The sequence below is a fragment of the Tachysurus fulvidraco genome, chromosome 3, assembly GCF_022655615.1.
Source record: "Tachysurus fulvidraco isolate hzauxx_2018 chromosome 3, HZAU_PFXX_2.0, whole genome shotgun sequence".
NCBI classification, from domain to species: Eukaryota; Metazoa; Chordata; class Actinopteri; order Siluriformes; family Bagridae; genus Tachysurus; species Tachysurus fulvidraco.
In genome coordinates this window covers 24,566,983-24,589,396 of record NC_062520.1, presented here as the reverse complement: position 1 = coordinate 24,589,396, position 22,414 = coordinate 24,566,983, and the positions used below count along the sequence as shown (strand labels likewise).

Genomic DNA, 22,414 nt, shown 5'->3' with positions numbered 1-22,414 from the left:
ACACACACACACACACAAAACTAACTCAAAAAACTACATCAATGTTTAAATAGCCTAAAAACTCTCTCTATCTCTCTCTCTCTCTCCCTCTCTCTCTCTCTCACTCTCTTTCTCTCTCTTTCTCTCTCACTCTTTCTCTCTCTCTCTCACTTTCTCTTTCTCTCTCTCTCTCTTTCTCTCACACTTTCTCTCTCTCTCACTCCCTCTCACTCTCTCTCACTCTCTCCCTCTCTCTCTCTCTCTCTCTCTCTCTCTCTCTCTCTCTCTCTCTCTCTCTCTCACTCCCTCTCCCTCTCCCTCTCTCTCTCTCTTAGGTATACCTGGCTCGGCCGGCGGTTTGTCCCCAGGGCCTGTATGAGCTGATGCTGGGCTGCTGGAACAGAGACTGTAAACTCCGGCCCTCTTTCACACAGATTCACTCCTTCCTCACCGAGGATGCCATGAACATGGTGTAAAGAGACGGACACACGAAACAAGTGTATCTCTCCTTCAGACAGACGAGGGCCGTTTGTGTAGCCTGCACAAGCTGGTCGGAGGTGATATTTGGTGTAGAAGTAGGCGGAGCTAAGCACTCTTATGTAAATTTGCGCAATTTACCTTTGGCAGGTCAGGGCTGGAAGATGCTGCTGGTTCGGTTCTCGTGCTCGACCCTGCTTCAGACCTAGAACCCTAATCCCTTACACCCTAAACCTAATGTTAGTTCATCTGTAGTCCTGAACTAATCACAAATCTGCAGTACATCTTAAATCTCTCACTGATTACTCTACAAGGTGGAGGGCTTTTCTATTGCTGACTATATAGACTGTGAACGAATTAGGTGATTATTATTATACACACAATCTTTGTGATTCTAGCAAATAAAAATGTTCTTAAACACGGCACAAGAAAGGAAAAAAAAGCAGTAGGCATAGAAACGCTTAGCTGTTAGTTAGGAGTGAATTCTGTCAAGTCTCAGTATTCACGCTGGGTACAGAGGGTTCTTCATTCCGATCTCGGGCCTTTATTTACTCAGCGGTTGACGTGTAATCGCTAAACCTGAAGCACAAGGCTACAGCACTTCTCTCAGAGTAACTCGGTAAGCAGGACACATCTTTAAGACTTTGGTTGAGGGACTTTCATGGTTTTTTTTTAGTAGAATTACATGCTTATTTTTTTTTTTTTTTTTTTTTTTTTTTTTTTTAGGTGTTTATTTTCAGCATCTTAAAAATCACGGACATGGTGCTCCATAACCATTTGGACACATTCTCCAAACCTGCTGCCTCCAAAACAATGTTAGCCTTTCGTTACTTATTAAAGAAATAAGAAAGAAGTACCGTTGTTCGGTTTAGCCCGGGGAATCAATTCACAGGTTCATTTCTGCTCCAGATTTAACAGAAATGATGTAAAGTGCTGTTGTTTATAGAGAACAGGGTTGGATGGGGCTCCTCTCAGTGACTGTACAGTGTATACGATGGACACAGCATCTCTCTGATGACCTCCAGCAGCAGGCCATGATTTTGAACCCCAGTCTCTCTCTCACACACACACACACACACACACACACACACACACACAGAGTCTTAATTAGAATTGCGTTTATGTACACATTACGAACAGTTACTGCGTTTATGTACACATTACGTACACACACTTACAGGTAATGTTCGGTAGCATGTGTCATGAAGGTCAGGTCATGAAGCAGGGATTGCTTCAAACATGGCTGTAGTCAGCAGGTGGTTTTAAGTCTGCACAATTACAGAAACCCTGCCGCTGTTCACTTTACAGAACAGGGGACATGGAAGCCTTTATTATCGCCACATATACATTACAGCACAGTGGAATTCTTTTCTTCACATACCCCAACTAAGGAGGTTGGGGTCAGAGTGCAGGGGCAGCAATGATACAGCAGCGCCCCTGGAGCAGGGAGGGTTGAGGGCCTTGCTCATGGGCCCAGCAATGGCAGCTTGGCTGTGCTGGGTCTTGAACCCCGATCCTCCGATCAACAACCCTGAGCCTTAACCAGTTCAGCCATCACTGCCCCCCCCCCCTATTATAATTATAATAATCTAATAATTATAACAGACATTATGATACCAGTGACCTATAAAAAGAACAGCGAATAATAGCAATATAAACTCTAACACCATAGAGAAGGATATCTTTATCCAAATTCACTACTGGCACTTTAATAGGAACACCTGTGCATTCTCGCTGTTGCCCAAACAGCCAATCATGTGGCAGAACCACAGTGCAGTGCATAAAATCCTGCCAAAGAGCTTCAGGTCCCGTTCACATCAAACGTCAGACCGAGTGAAGCATGTGATCTCTGTGACTTTGACAGTGGCATGGTTGGTGGTGCCAGGAAGCTGACAGGAAGGCTATAGTTTCCCAAATGATCACTCTTTATCACCACCACCACGGTGAACAGAAAAGCATCTCCGAAAACACACTAGAGGTAATTAAGCTAGTAGCAAAACACCATACAAATGTTCCAAACCAGACAGATGACTACTGAAGAAAAAAAAAGTTGTTAACTAGTTCATGAAGTCTAGGCTATGATAAAAATGCAATGGACTTTTCCAGAATCCTAGATTTGACGTTTACGTCAGCTGTTGTGTTTTTTTTTTAGGCCTTTATTATCCTGTGAGATTTAAGAGATTGTTACGGTTTTGTGTCTTTTGAGGACTTACAACCTCAAGCAACCAAACAATCAGTTTTCAATACTGTTGTCAGAAAAGCTTCGACTGCTTCAGAAGGCTCCGTCTTACCTCTACGTATGAAAAGTAATGGCACACAAACTGAAAATGCTAGTCGCGAGTGTCGTCCTGTGATTTCACTCCCTTCTCAAGAAAGAGGAATGTGTTATTGCAGTAATGACTTTGGGCATTGATACTGCAAAGCCTCATTTTATACTGCAATCACCTGCTCTTATGACCTTCAAGAGGATGTTCTGATTTTTTTGCATGAAAATTGATCATGTGTAAGCTGTCATTTGGACCAAGGAAGCGCAGCATGGTGCAGAAACCAAGACAACCTGTAAGAGGTGGTGCGAGTTCGGTCGAGCTGGAACTGTCGTGATTCCAGCGAACGTGAACGCAGCTCGTACTCGGGTCTGCGCTCGTTCGGGAGGTAAAGTAACCTGCGTGTGTGTTTTAGTCCTCTTCGATGACGTCTTCGTTGGTTTCCACCACACACACGTGTAGAATGAGGAGCTGCTTGTGAGCCAAAGAAGAGATGAGGAGCCTTATTCAGATATGTGGAGGAACAAAACCACAGGAGCCGTGACGCACAACTCACAAGAATGTACACGTGTAATAGTAAAACGAAAACTTAATGTCTTCATGACAATGGCCTTCATAAAATCACGTGAGTCTGAAACCTGGAACGTGTCCAGTGTGTAAACCCTTACACAACTCCTAGGCCCTGATCATTGCTGTTCTGAAGCCAAAAATGATTACAGTCTAACAAAGGATCAAGTCTAACTGACCAAACACAAAGTAGGAATCAGATCAGGAATCATTCTACACCAAATATACAGTCATTGACTCCATCCTTGTTCTTTACACACACACACCTATTGACTGGTTAACAACAGGAGACACATCTAGTCCATGTGAAGGTCCAGTTCTAAACTGAGGAAATTACCAACTGAGCTGTTGTAGAAAAACCTGCTTGCTTCATATCGTCAACAAACCGTTTTGAATCAGATTTTGGAGAAACGCTAGAGTGTAAATACATGTGTTTGTAAGTAATTGAACGACGCAGGACAGGCTTTATTTGCACTTTACTGTCGGCTGTGATGTCGAGAACTACAATCGGCGGCGGCAGTCTTTTTGTTCATTTTCAGCGGGAGCGAGTAAATCAAGTAGGTCAGAACGCTGGCTTCAGTTTCCCCAGGTTTTTTTTTTTTTTTAAATTAATTCTCTTGAGGCACTTCAGCAGTGAGTGATTATTGTATGGGACAAACTTGTAGGCTGTGAAACCTACAGATGTTTATGCGTGTGTTGAGAGTTGTGGGCAGGGTTTGAGGTTTCTAAAGCTACCAGCTTTAACCCCACATCCTGTACCTTTCAGATGAGAAGAATGTGATACACAAATGGTTATGTTACCATGTCAAACTTCCTCTAACCTTTTTTTGATACACTGTAATCCTGAACTAAAACTTGTATTTTTATAACTCCGATTTCAGGCAGCGCTTTTGCAGCTGTTCCTTGTGCTCCTGTTTCTTTAATGTAAAGGGATATGACGGTATGTAAATAATCAACGGGACATAATGTTCATTGCTGATATTTGGTATGGTTGGTGTGAATGGTTCTGAATTTGTCTGTCTCCTTTGAGCTTTGCTGACTGTTCAGTGTTGTCTTTTTTTGTAGTTTTAATAAAGTAATCACTTCTGACAAAAACAGTTTGTGTGTAGTTTATACTGAAACGTAGTTTATACTGAAACACACACCGTAGTTACTGAACGTAGTTTATACCGAAACACACACCGTAGTTACTGAACGTAGTTTATACTGAAACATAGTTTATACTGAAACGTAGTTTATACCGAAACACACACCGTAGTTACTGAACATAGTTTATACTGAAACATAGTTTATACTGAAACGTAGTTTATACTGAAACACACACCGTAGTTACTGAACGTAGTTTATACTGAAACGTAGTTTATACTGAAACACACACCGTAGTTACTGAACGTAGTTTATACTGAAACGTAGTTTATACTGAAACACACACCGTAGTTACTGAACGTAGTTTATACTGAAACGTAGTTTATACTGAAACACACACCGTAGTTACTGAACGTAGTTTATACTGAAACGTAGTTTATACTGAAACACACACCGTAGTTACTGAACGTAGTTTATACTGAAACACACACCGTAGTTACTGAACGTAGTTTATACTGAAACGTAGTTTATACTGAAACACACACCGTAGTTACTGAACGTAGTTTATACTGAAACGTAGTTTATACTGAAACACACACCGTAGTTACTGAACGTAGTTTATACTGAAACGTAGTTTATACTGAAACACACCGTAGTTACTGAACGTAGTTTATACTGAAACACACCGTAGTTACTGAACGTAGTTTATACTGAAACACACACCGTAGTTACTGAATGTAGTTTACACTGAGACGTACACCGTAGTTACTGAACGTAGTTTACACTGAAACACACACCGTAGTTACTGAACGTAGTTTACACTGAAACACACACCGTAGTTACTGAACGTAGTTTATACTGAATCGTAGTTTATACTGAAACACACCGTAGTTACTGAAACGTAGTTTATACTGAAACACACACCGTAGTTACTGAACGTAGTTTATACTGAAACACACACCGTAGTTACTGAACGTAGTTTACACTGAAACACACACCGTAGTTACTGAACGTAGTTTATACTGAAACGTAGTTTATACTGAAACACACACCGTAGTTACTGAACGTAGTTTATACTGAAACGTAGTTTATACTGAAACACACACCGTAGTTACTGAACGTAGTTTATACTGAAACACACACCGTAGTTACTGAACGTAGTTTATACTGAAACACACACCGTAGTTACTGAACGTAGTTTATACTGAAACACACACCGTAGTTACTGAACGTAGTTTATACTGAAACACACACCGTAGTTACTGAACGTAGTTTATACTGAAACGTAGTTTATACTGAAACGTAGTTTATACTGAAACACACACCGTAGTTACTGAACGTAGTTTATACTGAAACGTAGTTTATACTGAAACACACACCGTAGTTACTGAACGTAGTTTATACTGAAACGTAGTTTATACTGAAACGTAGTTTATACTGAAACACACGCCCAGTTACTGAACGTAGTTTATACTGAAACGTAGTTTATACTGAAACACACACCGTAGTTACTGAACGTAGTTTATACTGAAACACACACCGTAGTTACTGAACGTAGTTTATACTGAAACACACACCGTAGTTACTGAACGTAGTTTACACTGAAACACACCGTAGTTACTGAACGTAGTTTATACTGAAACACACACCGTAGTTACTGAACGTAGTTTACACTGAAACACACACCGTAGTTACTGAACGTAGTTTATACTGAAACACACACCGTAGTTACTGAACATAGTTTACACTGAAACACACACCGTAGTTACTGAACGTAGTTTACACTGAAACACACACCGTAGTTACTGAACGTAGTTTATACTGAAACACACACCGTAGTTACTGAACGTAGTTTACACTGAAACACACACCGTAGTTACTGAACGTAGTTTATACTGAAACACACACCGTAGTTACTGAACGTAGTTTACACTGAAACACACACCGTAGTTACTGAACGTAGTTTACACTGAAACACACACCGTAGTTACTGAACGTAGTTTACACTGAAACACACACCGTAGTTACTGAACGTAGTTTATACTGAAACACACACCGTAGTTACTGAACGTAGTTTATTTTGACAGAACTTCATACATAATCATACAGAGTTTATTTCTTATATATTGTCTCATCTTCCACAACACAGTGCCAAAACGAAGTGTTTAACAATGGGATATTATTTGACAGACACTACAAGGTGAGTGAGTACCAGTACTGAGAAGAAAAGAAAACATTTCTGTACAGATGTGGTGTAAAATGCTTGCATGCTACACAGAGGTTAGATTGAATCGGTGCATGAATCTGAACAAAAGGTGTATTTAGGCACTTGGTGATAACAGAAGGCAGACACTCCAGATGGACCAGGCATTATTTCATTAATAGCTAGCAAATTACACCTCGACTCAGACGAATTACGCATCCTTCGTCTATTTATCCCTTTATTTTATCTATCTCTGTACTACTGAGGTTGAGGAAGAAAGAGTAAAATTTTCCTGTGTACTTGACCTACATTTAACAGACTTCACTCAGACGTGAGCAACTTTACCCCACTTTGTTTCTCTCCCTCTGTTACACTTCCTTTCATCGCTCTACATGACATTTCTGCACATCTCGTTTGGCTGCTTTCCTTTCTTATCATTAAAAACTGCAGGTTTTGGTCACTGATGTTGGACGTTTAAGAATAAACCATGCACAGTGGACGGAAAAAAGGGGTGTAAATTCAGGACGAGCTATCGCGTCGATCACAGACCTCAATACCTAAAAGTACAAAAACTGACAAGTGATTGTTGTGTAATTAAGAGCAGGGAGTTCTATAACGTGCATATCCCGTGTCACACTCCCTTACTTTGGCTTTCACAAAATGTCAGAATGCTTATGGGACAAAACTGAACTGAATCAGAGGGGTTACTGAGCGCAGTTTAAACATGTAGTGAAGTTTCTAAAGCCATTAGTAGTATGCACTTCAGTAATGGTTAGAAAGTTAGTATGTGAGGATTACACGGTTAAATGCACATTGGGATTTCAGAACTACAGTAGGAGCAAGTGCATGCTTATTATACACAGACAAGAACTTCAAAATAAACCCAGCAATGCTATAGGAATGATGAACACTAACACAACTAACAGTGATTACCTGAATATCTTGGCTTGGAGCCTGGGGTGGGGGGATTTTCCATACAAAATAACATTTTATCATGCTGAACATATAAAAACATAACTTAGATACAGGGTAATAGTAATAATAAAATAAAATAAAAAAACGTCTACAGCTATCCTAAAGCTCCAACAACTAGAACATTTAGATCATGCAAATGGACACAGAGACATGAGGAGGGGTGAGTCCAGCATCCTTCGGCTACAGCTTCCTCTCCTCTTTTTCAGCCTGGTTATCCCATGCGGGTCGAGGAAACCTGTGAACGCACAACACGCAGTTTTATTATTTTGCCTTCATCAGTCAAAGTTAAAGAGCATCTCTAAGGGGCTTTTTACACCTGGTCACTTCATGTGTTTTCTGTGATCAGATAGCTATCCGATGGTAAAAAGACCAGGTGTAAATGCCCTCCGAAACGGTTTAGAGACGGATATAAATCCGATCATTCAAACATTCATTCAAACCCCAGCGCTATACTCCTCCCAAATGGAAGTACGTCACTCGCAGGTGACTCGCGAGTCGTGCATCGCGCCAGAAACAAATAACATCAAACATCACCAGCGAAAATGCAGCAAACAGTAAATGTTGTTTTTTTTATAGCATAACCGTCGTAACAAGTTTTTTCGTCTTCTTTTTGATTGCATTCTGAAAACCGCATACACCAAAGTGTGTTCCATTTCAATTACCCCGGAAATGAGGCAAATATATTTGCATTTGGGGCGGGAGCAGAAAGATCGGATCGATATCCGATTCGCCGAGACGCATTTATGTGGCCTGATGTAAATGGAACAGTTTTAACAAATCAGATAGCTATCGGATCAGAGAACACACACGAAGTGACCAGGTGTAAAAAGGCCCTAACTTACTGTACAAACACACTGAGCAGCTGATCTGGGTCGTGTAAATAAGTGGTGTTCGACGTCACTCCAGCATTCATTAACCCTTCTGAAGTTTAACGAGGCTGTTTGTTTCAACCGAACAACCTCATAAATCCTCTCAGTTCTTTTTCACTCACATTGAAAATCTCTTCTATTGTGTCAGGGCAAGAACATGAGCTGATTTGAAAGGATTATTAAAAAAATAGTTATGAATCCCATCATGAAGAAGAAGAAGAAATAAATATAAAGTATAATTATCCTTATAAAAGATCGTTTTAAAATTAAATAAACGTTCACTGCTTTATTGTGGTCGGAGGCTCAGTGGATCGGGAGTCTATTCCAGTAACACTGGGAGTAAATACACCCTACTACATGAGACACCAGTTCATCACAGGACAACCTGGACGAACACAAACACAAACACTGGAAGAAACTTCAGACAGTATCCTGAGCTCAGGAACAGACAGACACACCCTGGAGATGTGAGGCTCCGCCCACAAAAGACATACTTTTCATTGCCATTGGACAGCCTCTTCATTTTCTTTTGGTAAAGGGTTTGAATGTGAATGAATCAGTAACAGCAGCATTAAAGGAGTAAATATAAAGTAAGACTAAATACTACACAAATACAGAGTAAATACGACAATACTGCCTTTTTTTTTTATATATATATACCTCAATAGAAGTACATGCTAGAAATAGCCAGACTAAGCGCCCGCAATTCGCACAAAGGGATAAATAACAGAACTGGATGAACTTGTATAGTTTCAATGAAAGCTAATCGTATCTACAAAACAAAATTAGATAAATAAATAAACATTTTTACCTTTAATCAAAATGATCTATGCCTTATTAAAAAGATTATAATAAACCATATCAGCTTGTTAAGCCTGTTTTCAGACATTGTTTTACTATATTAAGCTTTACATTTCTCTCTCTCTTCTATCGGCAGATACATTTGCTCATTTTAAGCATAATCTAAAATGTAAAGCTTGAAATGGTTCAATATGCTTAGAAACAAGTTTTTTCTATTAATACTTATAATATTATTAATAATAATAATAATAATTATTAAGAATAAGAAAACAATAACAATTAATATATAAATATGTTGAACATGTAAAAAAAATATATAGATAAATAAAATGACATTTGGATTATCCAATAAGATAAAGATGATGTATTTTGGTGATATGTATATAGAAGCATTTCTAATTAAGACCGAGTGTGTGTGTGTGTGTGTGTGTGTGTTTGTTTTTCACCTGAGAGATGTTGATTCCGGTCAGTTTCTCCACAGCCTGCGGCAGGCGGACCATGATGTCCAGGACCTCTCCTGTCAGCTTGGATGCTCCTACCTCTGCTCCTCCGCTGGACACCATGGTGACCTTATGAACTGATGAAAGAGGCTTGCTGATCTCTTCTGCCATCTTTAAGAAAGAAAGAAAGAAAAGCATGACATGATTAGAAACGACTCCAGTGGTTAAACTCTTGCTAAGTCTGACGACAGGTATTATAGCAGGTTAGCTGGACATGCTGCTGACCAGGGGCAGTTTCTCCAGCAGCATATCCACCATGGCTCCCTCCTTGTACTGTTTGAAAGCTTCAGCCTTCTTGACCATCTGCTCGGCTTCGGCACGGCCTTTAGCCTCCATGGCAAACGCTTCCGCCTCGCCCCTCATCTAAGAAACAGAGACAGAGAGATTAGAAAACTGGCTGAATTTAATGTTTTTATTCAGGATTTTTTGCTTTTCCAGTTTCCAACTTTCTTCCTATTTACAAAAAAATAAATAAATAAAATCCTGCTTTCAATCTGTATCTTACCAAAAGAAAAACGTGATTTTTTTTTTTTTACTAATAGCTAAATGTGAAATGTGATTCACATTATTGCAGAAAAAAACAAGCAAACAAACAAACAAAATTAAACGCTTACTCTGATAGATTCAGCCTCGGCTTCAGCCTCCATGATCAACTGCAGCCTGTCAGGTAAAAAAAGAAAATGTTATGCGGTGACTTCACAGTGAATTCAGTTGTCCTCCATGTTGATTGCAGGTCTGAGCCAAAACATGTCCATTGAGGTTCACTGAATAATGTAGGAGTTTTTCTTCTTCTTCTTTTTTTAAAAGCTTTGCTAACCTTTCAGCCTCTGCCAGTTTCTCTAGCCTGTATCTCTCTGCATCGGCTGGTTTCTTGACTTTGGCCTCCAGCTCCTTCTCCTTGCGGGTGATCTCCTGCTCCTGCAGAGTGATCTGCTGAGAGCGCTCCACCACCTGCACCTGCATCTTTTCCTCCTCGATCTTCTGCTTTGTCTTGGCCACCTAATGGATAAGGAAAAAAAAACAAAAAAAAAAACAGTGATTGTCTACTTCTCATCACCCTGGCTGTGTTTTGAAACTAATTTATAAATCCGCTGTTTGTGTTAGCTTCTAGGTTTTTGATCCTGGATGGGTCATGTGACTGCTGTACCTGAAGCTGATAGGCCATCTCAGACTCTGCTTTCTTGGAATTAACCTCCATGTCATAGACAGCCTTTTTTAGCTCATAGTCCCTCTGAGCCTTTGCCATCTCAATCTCATTCTTGTACTGTGCAGAAACCTTCTCCTGCATGGCATGGGCTTCCTAAACACACACATACATACATACACATTTCATATATGGAAATGCTTATTAAAAAACGGTAAGCACTACGTGTGTAAAAGGAAGAGAGATCGTACCCGGATCACTGCATCTCTCTTGTACTGAGCCTCTCCGATGCGGGCGTCTTTCTGCACCTGGGCTGTTCGAGCTTTACCCAAAGAGTTCAGATATTCCTTAAAGAGGAACAGCACAGACAGGATCAGCTACCAGCATAAACATTAAAAGCTGGGAGTGTATGAATGTGCACATGGACCTCACCTGGTCATCATGAACATCCTTAAGGGTGTAGCTGACCACACCGATGCCCATGTTGACCAAATCGGAAGAAGCCACCTTGAACACTTGCTCGGAAAACTTCTTACGATCCTGATAGATCTCCTGCGGAAAATCGGGGAGTGAATGCACGATAACACTGAGAGGATATGTATAAATAAATAAATAAATACATACATACATACTATTGTTGCTAAATAATACAAATAACACAAACATTTTAGAGATGATCATATATCCAGATATCAGGCCACTGCTGCCTGAGTCACCACAGACTTGCTCATTGGGGATAAATACATACACATTGTGAACTAAATATATCTAATATTAATCTTCAATTTTGTATTCTATTAATCTTTATATAAACTTTTGTTCTATGTTTATGTTCTGTAAAGCTGCTTTGAGACAATGACAATAGTAAAAAGTGCTATACAAATATACTTGAATATATCATGAGCGCATGCCTCCGCTGTGCATGTGAGGTGAGTGGTCTCAGTACCTCCACAGTCAGGTGAGCAATAATGGCCCTCTGATGGCCTTCCAGTGTCTCCAGGGCGATATGGGAAATCTCAGTCTCGGATTTCCCTAAGAACATCTGGCAGGCTGCAGCCAGCATTTCCTTATTCTGGCCCTGGATTTTCACCTGGAAGACATACAGCACATCCCACACATCACAGACTTTAGTTTGGGAAAGTGTGTGGAAAGAGTATCCGCATGTGTGTGTGTGTGTGTGTGTGTGTGTGTGTGTGTGTGTGTGTGTGTGCGTGTGTGTGTGTGTGCGTGTGTGTGTGTGTGTGATGAAAAATGTATGAATGTCTGACCTGTGCGATGCCAGTCACGGAGATGGGAACGCCATGCCTGGTGTAGACTTTATCACTCTTTACGTTAAGAGTCAGAGTATTCAGAGATATCCTGAGAGAGAGAGAGAGAGAGAGAGAGAGAGAGAGAGAGAGAGAGAGAGAAATGAATAAAATGCCACCAAAACCGTTATGCGAACAGGATCATGTTCCTCTTTCGCTTTAAAGAACAATAGTTACATCGATATCTGTGGAGCATTGAACCCCTGATAACCACCAGGGGTAAGTTTGTGTAACATCCGGATAGCTGGACTGGTATCACTGGACTTTATTTTACCTGGAGAGGGCCACAGATAAGGCAACATCACACAAAAACTACTGCAGTGCTCATTTCTCTGCAATTATGGATTTTATTGTTGGAGCCATTTGTTCTTATCTACATGTCCTTCGAAAGTGTCCTCGGTGTGTTGTGGGGTTCAGGAACCAAATACTGAGCTCAACATGCATTTACTTTGCTTTATAAAAACAATATGAAGAATCGATTCCAGCAGGTTATAAAATGAACTTCCTGTGGTCCGATTGTCCTGGCCGAGTGATTTTCTATTCCTGCGATGAGTCTGTCAAGTTAATGTACAGACGTTTCGACTCTAAGCTCGCTCACAAAGTCTTCAGATCATAAGTATCTTAATAAGTATAAGTATATTATACACATTTTAGCTGTTCTCAGAGAAACAACATAAAGCAAATGTTTTTCTTTTACATAATCAATTGTAAGGCCAGAAGGGTTTAGAAGATGATTATGACCTTTATACGAAGACGAGAGATATCTTGTCGAGTCGAGTCGAGAGTTTTCCTTGCTTTGTTCAGTAGAGCGAAACCTCCAAACACTTCAGAGTATTGAGTAGCAACTGGTTAGAAATTAGGTTAGAATTTAGACTGAAAATTCATCGGAATCTGGAGCATGTGTGTTAACTCGTCCTGCTGAATTTCATAAATAATTATTAATTTTTTTTTAAAGAATTATTTCGTCACAGATCATTCCTTAATCGGTTATTCTGGTCCGTTCCTTATCCGTTTTGCTTTTATTCACACTGTTGGCAAAGAGACCGCTCAGTCCAGAGCATGAGCACTGTAGCGCTGTGTGACTGTGAAGTGCAATATATCTTCAGAACATTCCTTGTTGTTTGAAGAACCAGATACACATTATATCCTTTTGTTCGGTATCTTTAAGTGGACAGAACGGTGCTGAAACTGTACCTCTGAATCTGCTGGATGCAAGGGATGACAAACACTCTCCCGCCTGCAACCATAAGCGGGGGAGAGCGGCAGCAGCCTAGAGAAGAAGAGATAAATCAGGACTCTGTACTCAGCAAAGCACATGAATCACTTTCCTCAGCCTGTGTTACGGCAGCCATGTTTCATTAGACACCAATCGAACTACGGTCACGATGTCCTGTTATCTGTAGGAGCAGTTGTGAAATCATGGCAGTTAAAGAAGGTGGAGAAATAGGGCTATTGCTCAAAAACTTAGTTGGAACACTTGTACCGTGGCCCGACACTGCTAAAGAAAGGGAGATTAAGACATCAGGGTTTTTCCTGGGTCAAAATCGGTCTTCGGTGGTGGCTGACCATGTCGACATGGTCATCCACACACAGCAAAGAGTACCCTAGTACCCACATGATCCGCAAGCCCAATATTGATAATAAATTTTTAATTTAAAATAAATACAAAGAAACTGTGATTTTCCCATGACTGGCTTCCATAGTTTTGAAAGAGAAAATCCTTTTTCGATAGACCTGATAATTATTTTAGTATAATCGTATCAATTAAAAAGTAGCATTAAAAATATAGCGTTAAAAGGTGTAATAGTGTCATTTTTTACCATATAAAATGTAATAAGATTAGCAGCTAGCTAGCAACAGCTTGCTTTGTGCTTTTATCTAGTTTCATCTCACTCCACTTTAAACTAAATGATTTTATAGGTGATTTACTACACATGGGGTAAACACACTTACTCTCTCATTTCAGATGTGTATGTTCTTCTAAGACGTAATGATTTGTTATACACCGATTCAGACCCTGATGGGCAGACCGATTGCTTTAACCATGCATTATAATGAATCGGCTCAAAGGAGTCATTAGGTCTCGAATCGGACTTTAGCGGACGTGTTGTGTGGGAATCCAGGCTGTTAGGGCATCGTGAAAGATTTGTCAACACACACACACACACACACACACACACACACACACACACACACACACACACACACACACACACACACACACAACACTTCATAACTGGGTAGATTTTTTTTTTTTTTTAATTATGTCAGCTGCATGTACGGAATGCTTGTCACAAGTTGTAAGAGAAGATAAGGTAACTTTTTTTTTACTGCAATTCACACCCAGTGGTAATTCGGTAAAAAATATTCTCTGAATGCACCACGTGAAACATGGATTCGGTCTTCCGTCCTTTAGGATCAGTTGAGGGAGAGAGCAAAGACAGAACTGAAGGAGAGTGCCCACGCGTGGGTGGGGGTGGCGCTGTGCTCGTTCTCTCCGTCACCCCGTCAGTAGCCTGCTTCACTCACAAAACCCAATTACACATCAAATAAGGCTTTGGCGGCCGCCAAAAAATTTTCAATGTAGGAAAAAGATCCTTTCCCCAGGCAATCACCCTGATCAACAACTCTCCATAATTATATTCACTGCTTCATTATCAGGACTGTCAGTCATCAAATCATCTGTATACATTACACCCACTACTGCTGCTGTATATTGTACAAAAAGCATAACATTGCACAATAATTTTATTTGCACTCCCACACTTTATGTACGACTGATCGTTCATATTCTATTCTCATATTTAATACTGATTCTGTCTATATTGTATCTCATCATCTGCATTGTCTCATATAGTTTGTATAGTATAGCATTACTTATGTCTGTACTTTTGAGAGTCACAAACAGCTGGAACCAAATTCTGTGTGTGTGTAAACACACTTGGCCAATAAATCTGATTCTGATTCGATTCTATCAAAAGAATGTTCTACAAAGAAAGTCAAATACAGACCTTACCTGATTGTACAAAATAAGCATTAGACCAAAGCTCTGAATGTAAGGGTGATTGTTTTCTGCTGTTTCAGTTCATGAAACATTAACTTTTACTACTACAAGATCGTGTGAATTATGACAGGTATACAAAATGACCACAACATCTACATTTTAAAATCTACAGTATAAATGCATTCTTTTCTTCCTTGGACTACATTATGAGTTTTCAGTTCAGTAAAAGCACTTGCACTTTTAAATGAACAAAAGGTATAATATGTTCCACAAAAGCTCAGATATAATATATTTACATAGATTTCCTTTACTAAGGATAATGTGCACACGAGCTGACACGGATTCCACAGGTTTGTGTATTTAAAAAAATAATGCTAATAAAAATTAATCCAAGTTACATCGAATCCATCAGAGTGTAATCTGAACGTGAGTTTTAAAGGAAAGGATAATAGTCATGGAAAATCTAATAAATAGTTTAAACAGTGACCTGGAAATTCTGTGTCTAAAACATTTGTGTGACTATTTATAATAATGACTTTTACATTAAAGAAAAGCCCAGATATTCAGCGTGATCTCACACTTTTAAACCCCGCTTTATCTCTTCAGTTAATATTCTCAGAATCTGTTACTCAAAGTCCTCTTTCAGCTAAAGTGTCTCAGCGGATGAGCCGAATCGTAATGAATAACGTCAGAGTGTCATACTGTTTGTGGTGAAGTTAAAGCTTAAAGCTCATGTATTTACATGGGATTACTTGTAATAAAAACACAACTGAGAAGGAGTGGCATGTTCTTACCTGAGACCACCATGGCCTCGTTCGGACCGCAAGTGTAGAACATGTTCAGACAAGGACCTGCCCACACACACACACACACACACACACACACACACAGACACACTGTATGTTAGCTTAATACATCATCCTAAAAGAATAAGAGGTCATATTTCACAAGGAGAGTGAAAGGTGGTAAGTCCTAATCACATGACTTTTCTCATGGTTCTTCTTCACCGCCCTCCCCCTCCATCTCTCTCTCTCTCTCCTCACTTACTCCATCCCTCTCTCTCCCTCTCTCTCCTCCCTCACTTCCTGTTTGTACCGCTCCTATAGGTTGCAGTCAAAACCAGACCATAAGAGTATCCGTCCATAAATCCCATAGCAGATCACTTACAGAAAAACATCCAGTAAGCTCCAAGAAATACAGAAACTCTGACTAAATGTGTCCTCATTTACATCCCACAGCATTTACACAGCTCCTAATAATGATTAATTCCTCACTAACCACTAACCTCAGTTATCCTGTCAGGATTAACCAAAAGGCCTAACAAAACAATTAAAACTCCAATATTTCATTAAATGGATCATGTTTTACTTCCACTCGTTATCCCACCTTTATTTAACGGCCTTTCTTTTTGTAATGAGAGCTATAAGTACAGCACCCGAACCCATTAATGTCAATAAACAACAACCGTAACCGATTAGCTAGGTTAGCTAGTTAGTTAGCTAACCAACCTAGCTAGCTAACTTAGCCTCGAGGACAACAACAAATACATTTGTACAATTGTACAACAACAATTGTAGAAATTGTTTAGACGAAACAAAAACATATTTGTCACAAAAAAATGGATGTAAAATCTGCCCTCGGTGTGATTTTTCTCTGCATAATCAACAGTGTGTCATAAACAGCTAACGCACGAGCTCGTAATAATGTAAACAAACTGTTTATGTTCTTCAGCTTGGTTTGGTTTAAATAATAATAACAGCTATGGATTACTTACCGAAAGAGAAGAGCTAGGAAATAATATGCACAAATATGCAAATCACGGAATGTCTGGATACACCGGAGCGAGCGTGTGTGTGTGTGTGTGTGTGTGTGTGTACGAGAATCACGAGAACACGACACCACACAGCAGACAATCTGACCACGCCCTGTGACCGGAAAAAACAGCCACGCCCACTAAGTTTTAAGCTCACTGAGCCCCCTGATGGTAGACAACTTTATACCGAGCCACAGAATGAAAACAATGACAAGAAGCACAGACACAAAGAGAGTACAGAAAATAAAAATAAATCTACACATGATCTTGTAAAACTGTAAAAGCTTAAAGTAAAAAAAAAACAAAAAAAACAAAAAACGCTTTAGTAATGAAGTCGTTTTGTAATGACAAACATAAAACAACAATAAATAAAAGGAAAAAACAGACATTAGACAGGGGAGGATTTCAGATAATGTTGGTCAGTATCAAATTGAATTGGATTAGATTAGATTAGATTAAATTAGAAACACAGGACTGAGGTCTGGAGGAAATGGCTGGGGACATGGACACAGACAGTACTCATGATCTTCACATATGTGTGCCATGTCCCATGTTGCCATGTCCCATGATTTTAGTATCATTTCAGTATTTTTTTTTATGTTATGGCTAAGTCAAGAGGAGAATGTCAAAGTGAATTAGAAACATTCTACCTGTATGAGCATATTATAATTTACAGAAACACCTTATTATATCAATGGAGATCACTCGCCCGGATTCTGTTTGTTGACTTTAGTTCGGCTTTTAATACTATAATTCCGGAAATTCTCCACTCCAAACTCCTAAGGCTCACTATACGCCTTCCATCTGTCAGTGGATCACCAGCTTCCTGACAGACAGGAAACAACAGGTGAGACAGGGAGGTGTCACCTCCAGCATTCGGACAATTAACACTGGCGCTCCACAGGGATGTGTCCTCTCCCTACTGCTATTCTCCCTCTACACTAATGACTGCACCTCAAGTGACTAAACTGTTAAACTCCTGAAATTTGCAGATGATATTATGCTCATTGGTCTCATCCAAGATGGCGATGAGTCTGCATACCGACAGGAGGTGAAGCGGCTGGTGCTATGGTGCAGTCAGAACAGTCTGGAGCTAAACACCCACAAAACTGTGGAGATGATAGTGGACTTTAGGAAAGACCCCTCAACACTACTCCCCCTCACAATATCCAACAGCCTGATGTCATCTGTGGAGGCCTTCAGGTTTCTGGGCACTACCATTTCCCAAGACCTGAAATGGGAGTGCAATATAAACTCCATCATCAAAAAGGCCCAGCAGAGGATGGACTTTCTACATCAATTAAGGAAGTATGGTCTGCCACAGGAGCTGTTTATGCTGTTCTACACTGCAGTCATTAAATCTGCCCTGTGCACATCCATCACCATCTGGTTTGGTGCAGCCACAAAACAGGACAGAAACAGACTGTAACGCACGGTTAGAACAGAAAAAATAATTGGCGCCCCCCTGCCCACTCTCCAGGATTTGTACGACACAAAAACCAGAAACTGAGCAGAAAAAATCACCACTGACCCCTCCCACCCTGACACAACCTCTTTCAGCTCCTCCCTTCTGGCAGGCACTACAGAACTTAGCTTACCAAAACTGCCAGACACAGGAACAGTTTCTTTCCCCAGGCAATCACCCTGATTAACAACTCACCATAATTATATTCACTGCTTCTTATCATAAGTACTGCGTTATCAGGACTGTCAGTCATCAAAGCATCTGTATATTACACACTACTGCTGCTGTATATTGTACAAAAAGCATAATATTGCACAATATTGTTATTTGCACTCCCACTTTATGTACATAACTGATATATTCATATTTTATATATTTTATTCATTCTATATTCATATTAATACTCATTATGTCTATATTGTATCTCATCATCTGCATTGTTTTCTTATATAGTTTAGTGTTATTTATGTCTGTACCTTTGAGAGTCACAAACTGCTGGAACCAAATTCCTTGTGTGTCAACACTCTTGGCCAATAAATCAAATCTGATTCTGATTCTGGAGATCACTGGAAAATTAAATGCTGTACCATTTTTTCAGAATCAGAATAAGAATCAGAATCTTTTGTTCCTTTGCTCTTATTATTTCACCTGTAAAGGTGTTTTTTTGGCATATGAATGGTAATATGAAAATGAAATAGATGTAAAAATATAAATAAACTATAAGTGTCAAAATAATATTATTATGAGAGTAAAGTATAAATGCAAGACCCCCATTTTTCATTAGCTGAACTCAAAGATCTTTTTCTATGTACACAAAAAGTACATAAAAGTCCTATTTCTCTCAAATACTGTTCAGAAATCTGTGTAAATCTGTGGTAGTGAGCACTTGTGTGTGTTTGTGTGTTTGTGAGGACGTCATGGTCCAGAGGTTAAGGCATCAACGGGTCCTTGAGCAAGGTTCTTAACCTCACCTGCTTCAGGGGCGCTGTCCTATGCTCTGACCCTGCGCTCTGACCCCATAACCTGGGATATGCAAAAACTTTGGGGGGAAGTCATGACCTAATGGTTAGAGAGTCTGACTCGTAACCCTAAGGTTGTGGGTTCGAGTCTCGGGCCGGTCATGACTGAGGTGCTCTTGAGCAAGGCACCGAACCCCCCAACTGCTCCCTGGGCGCCACAGCATAAATGGCTGCCCATTGCTCCGGGTGTGTGTTCATGATGTGTGTGTGTGTGTTGTGTTGTGTGTGCGCACTTTGGATGGGTTAAATGCATAGAACGAATTCTGAGTATGGGCCACCATACTTAGCTGTATGTCACTTCACTTCACTTTTCCTTTGCCGAGATAATCCGATTAAACCCACATGATGCCATACAGGCTGTCTGCCATCTGCCCTGCACAGTGAAAACCCGGGATTCATCCGTGAAGAGAACACCTCTGCAGTCAGGTGGATGAGCATTCATGTGCTTCCCTGAGACGATTTCTGACAGTTTGTGAAAAAAATCTTTGGTTATGCTAACTGATTGTTGCAGCAGCTGTCTGGGTGGCTGGTCTCAGATGATCTTGGAAGTGAAGATGCTGGATTTGGAGGTCCTGGGCAGGTGTGGTTACACATGGTCTGTGGTTGTGAGGCCGGTTGGATGTACAGTACTGCCAAAATCTCTGAATTCTCTGCTTATGGTAGAGAAATGAACATTCAATTCATGGGCAACAGCTCTGATGGACATTCCTGCAAGTCAGCATGTCGGTTGCATGCTCCCTCAAAACTTATGACATCTGTGGCATTGTGCTGAGTGATAAAAAGGAGAAGTGCTCACTAACATAGATTTAGGCAGATTTTGTTAACAATATTTGAGAGAAACAGGCCTTTTGTGTACATAGAAAAAGTCTTAGATCTTTCTATATTTATATATATATAAAAGTAATATTAAGAAAAGGTGAAGTGCTTCTGCTTATGGAGAACACCCAAACCAGAGTGTTATCCGAGATAATGATAATACTCCACAGTTATGTGCCCAAAGCTAAACTGGCAGCGAGGCCGTGATCCCGTTCGCAGCAAATGCCTTTGTGATCCAGCAAGGAAGCCACTTTCTGGATCTAGAAGGACGTGGGGGGGATAAGAAGTTGTGAGAGAGAGACCTGAGTCTCTGTGAAACTCTGGTGACCCTACGCTTGAAGAAATGACCTCTCAGAGGGCTGTGCGCTCTGTTACATAATACCACACTACACTCTGGCACAGACTATAACTGCATGCTGAGTGAAGAAGGGGTTGGGGTTTTAATGTCGCTTGGGGTTTTAATGTCGTGCACAGGTTTTGTTGTACAGGTTTTGCAACAAGTTTTGTTAATTAACGGCACGTGATTGAGACACTATAAGGAAACATGCTGATTGTCATGGATTTGCCTGAAAGCCAGCTGTGACGTTACAGTTGTTGTTAAAATGTTCAAATAAGCCTACTAAATTTTACTACTGTGATGCAGTCTATCATTGTCACTAAAACCAAAGAGACTTTTGCTGAAAACAGGAGGACTTATATGGACCTTTCATCACTGCACATACATGGAACATCTGTGGAGAGTTAAAAGCATAAGGTTTCTTAGTATTCACCTCTCAGTAGCCCTCTCCTGGATCTGTATAGCTAAGAAATCCTGCATGCATCTCTACTTCATGCAGAGGTTGAAAAAAGCTTTATCTCCCTCCCTTCCCATCCTCACCACCTTCAAGGAGACCATAGAGAGCACCTTGATAAGCTGTCTAAAGGTTTGTTGTTGTGAACATATTTCAGAGTAAACCAGGAGACTTGGATTTTCTTGTGCAGTAGTCTTTATTGTAGAGACACGATGAACACGAGTCTTCAAGTCAGAACATACTGGCATGGGCACTGCAGTCATCAAGTCTGAGTTAAGGTTGTAATGCATTGTAATCATACGCAAACAATCTAGATGAAATGATTGACAGCATAGACACTATCTTCACTAGTACATTAGACACTGTTGCCCCCATCCGATTAAAGAACGTTAGAGAGAAAACACCTGCACCATTTAATGTCATATTCACACCCTCAAGAGAGCAACCTGTAACCTTGAGGGAAAGTGGAGAAAAACTAAAGTGGATTTTAGAATTGTGTGACAGTATGTCCAGCTATAGACAGTCTCTAAAAGCTGCCAGGGCTGAGCACCTGAGCAAACTCATAGAAAATAACCAGAACAATCCCTGTGCTCTATTTAGCACAGCAGCTAGATTTACAAAAAAATCAGATATCTGAAAACACTATTCAATCACAGTTCAGTAGTGACGACTTTATGAGATTCTTCACTAATAAAATTGAACGTATCAGGAACCAAATAGTTGATGTTCAACCCGACAGCATCTCATGACCCAGGCACCTAAATCTCTACACTCACAACTACAGTGCTTTAGAAGTACAGGACAGGAAGATCTAGATAAACTTATTACTACAGCTAAAAAATCTTGTTTACAAGATTCTATTCCAACTAAATTACTGAAAGAAGATGGTACATAAAGCTGGTGAGCCTCTTCTTAATATTGTTAACTCCTCATTAGCTTTAGGTCACGTCCCTAAATCCTTCAAGTTGGCAGTTATTAGGCCTCTCATTAAGAAAATTTATTTAGATCCTAATTGCATTAGATGTAGGTGCAGTCGGGGCAGAAGTGAAGGTCCTGCAGATTTTCTCAATCTTCTCGTAGTAAGCAGGTGGAGCTGGGGAGTTCAGTAGAGAAGAGATGATGTGGAGCTTCTGAGGATGTTGTGCCAAAACATCAAGCTTTTCATTTTAGAAGGAAGTTTTTGCAGAAGTCACATCTGAGGAGAAATTTGTACGGTAAGAGTCAAGATCTGCATCAAGTTGGGATTTCTTCCAGTTTCCTAAGATGATCTTACCTCTCTTTGATTGTTGTGCAGCACATCTGAAAGCCAAAGAGCAGAACAAGAAGTTTTCTTG

At 40.2% G+C, this 22,414-nt stretch overlaps 2 protein-coding genes across 7 annotated transcripts in view; one reads left to right on the top strand and one right to left on the bottom strand.

Annotated features, from left to right (window-relative positions):
• ddr1 (discoidin domain receptor tyrosine kinase 1) overlaps nucleotides 1-761 on the top strand; it is a 48,729-nt gene extending 47,968 nt beyond the window's left edge. For all 5 annotated transcript variants that reach the window (XM_027147683.2, XM_027147682.2, XM_027147680.2 and 2 more), the window contains one exon: nucleotides 315-761. In XM_027147683.2, the coding sequence (XP_027003484.1) occupies nucleotides 315-455 (141 nt within the window). In that variant the 3' untranslated portion in view covers nucleotides 456-761. The remainder of the gene's footprint in view (nucleotides 1-314) is intronic.
• Nucleotides 762-6,434: 5,673 nt separating this feature from the next.
• Nucleotides 6,435-19,000, bottom strand: flot1b (flotillin 1b). 2 transcript variants are annotated; one of them, XM_027147705.2, is made up of 13 exons: nucleotides 18,931-19,000; nucleotides 15,971-16,027; nucleotides 13,367-13,442; nucleotides 12,134-12,224; nucleotides 11,812-11,955; nucleotides 11,298-11,417; nucleotides 11,117-11,212; nucleotides 10,869-11,021; nucleotides 10,539-10,720; nucleotides 10,336-10,381; nucleotides 9,947-10,084; nucleotides 9,668-9,832; nucleotides 6,435-7,786 (listed from the first exon to the last, which is right to left on the bottom strand). In XM_027147705.2, exons 2-13 carry the CDS (start codon nucleotides 16,011-16,013, stop codon nucleotides 7,763-7,765), a joined length of 1,278 nt encoding a protein of 425 aa, XP_027003506.1. In that variant the 5' UTR covers nucleotides 16,014-16,027; nucleotides 18,931-19,000; the 3' UTR covers nucleotides 6,435-7,762. The 2 variants fall into 2 exon arrangements, with proteins under 2 accessions (XP_027003506.1, XP_027003505.1); XM_027147704.2 differs by lacking the exon at nucleotides 18,931-19,000 and adding an exon at nucleotides 16,951-17,104.
• Nucleotides 19,001-22,414: the final 3,414 nt, after the last annotated feature.

Bases quoted from the DNA above. Each gene is read 5' to 3' on its own strand.
- flot1b (XM_027147705.2), bottom strand. From the start codon at position 16,013: ATGTTCTACACTTGCGGTCCGAACGAGGCCATGGTGGTCTCAG. The intron at 11,213-11,297 runs GTGAGGTCCATG...TTCCTCTTTAAG, and splicing joins AGGATGTTCATGATGACCAG to GAATATCTGAACTCTTTGGG. The intron at 10,721-10,868 runs GTACAGCAGTCA...CTTATCCATTAG, and splicing joins AGATGGCCTATCAGCTTCAG to GTGGCCAAGACAAAGCAGAA.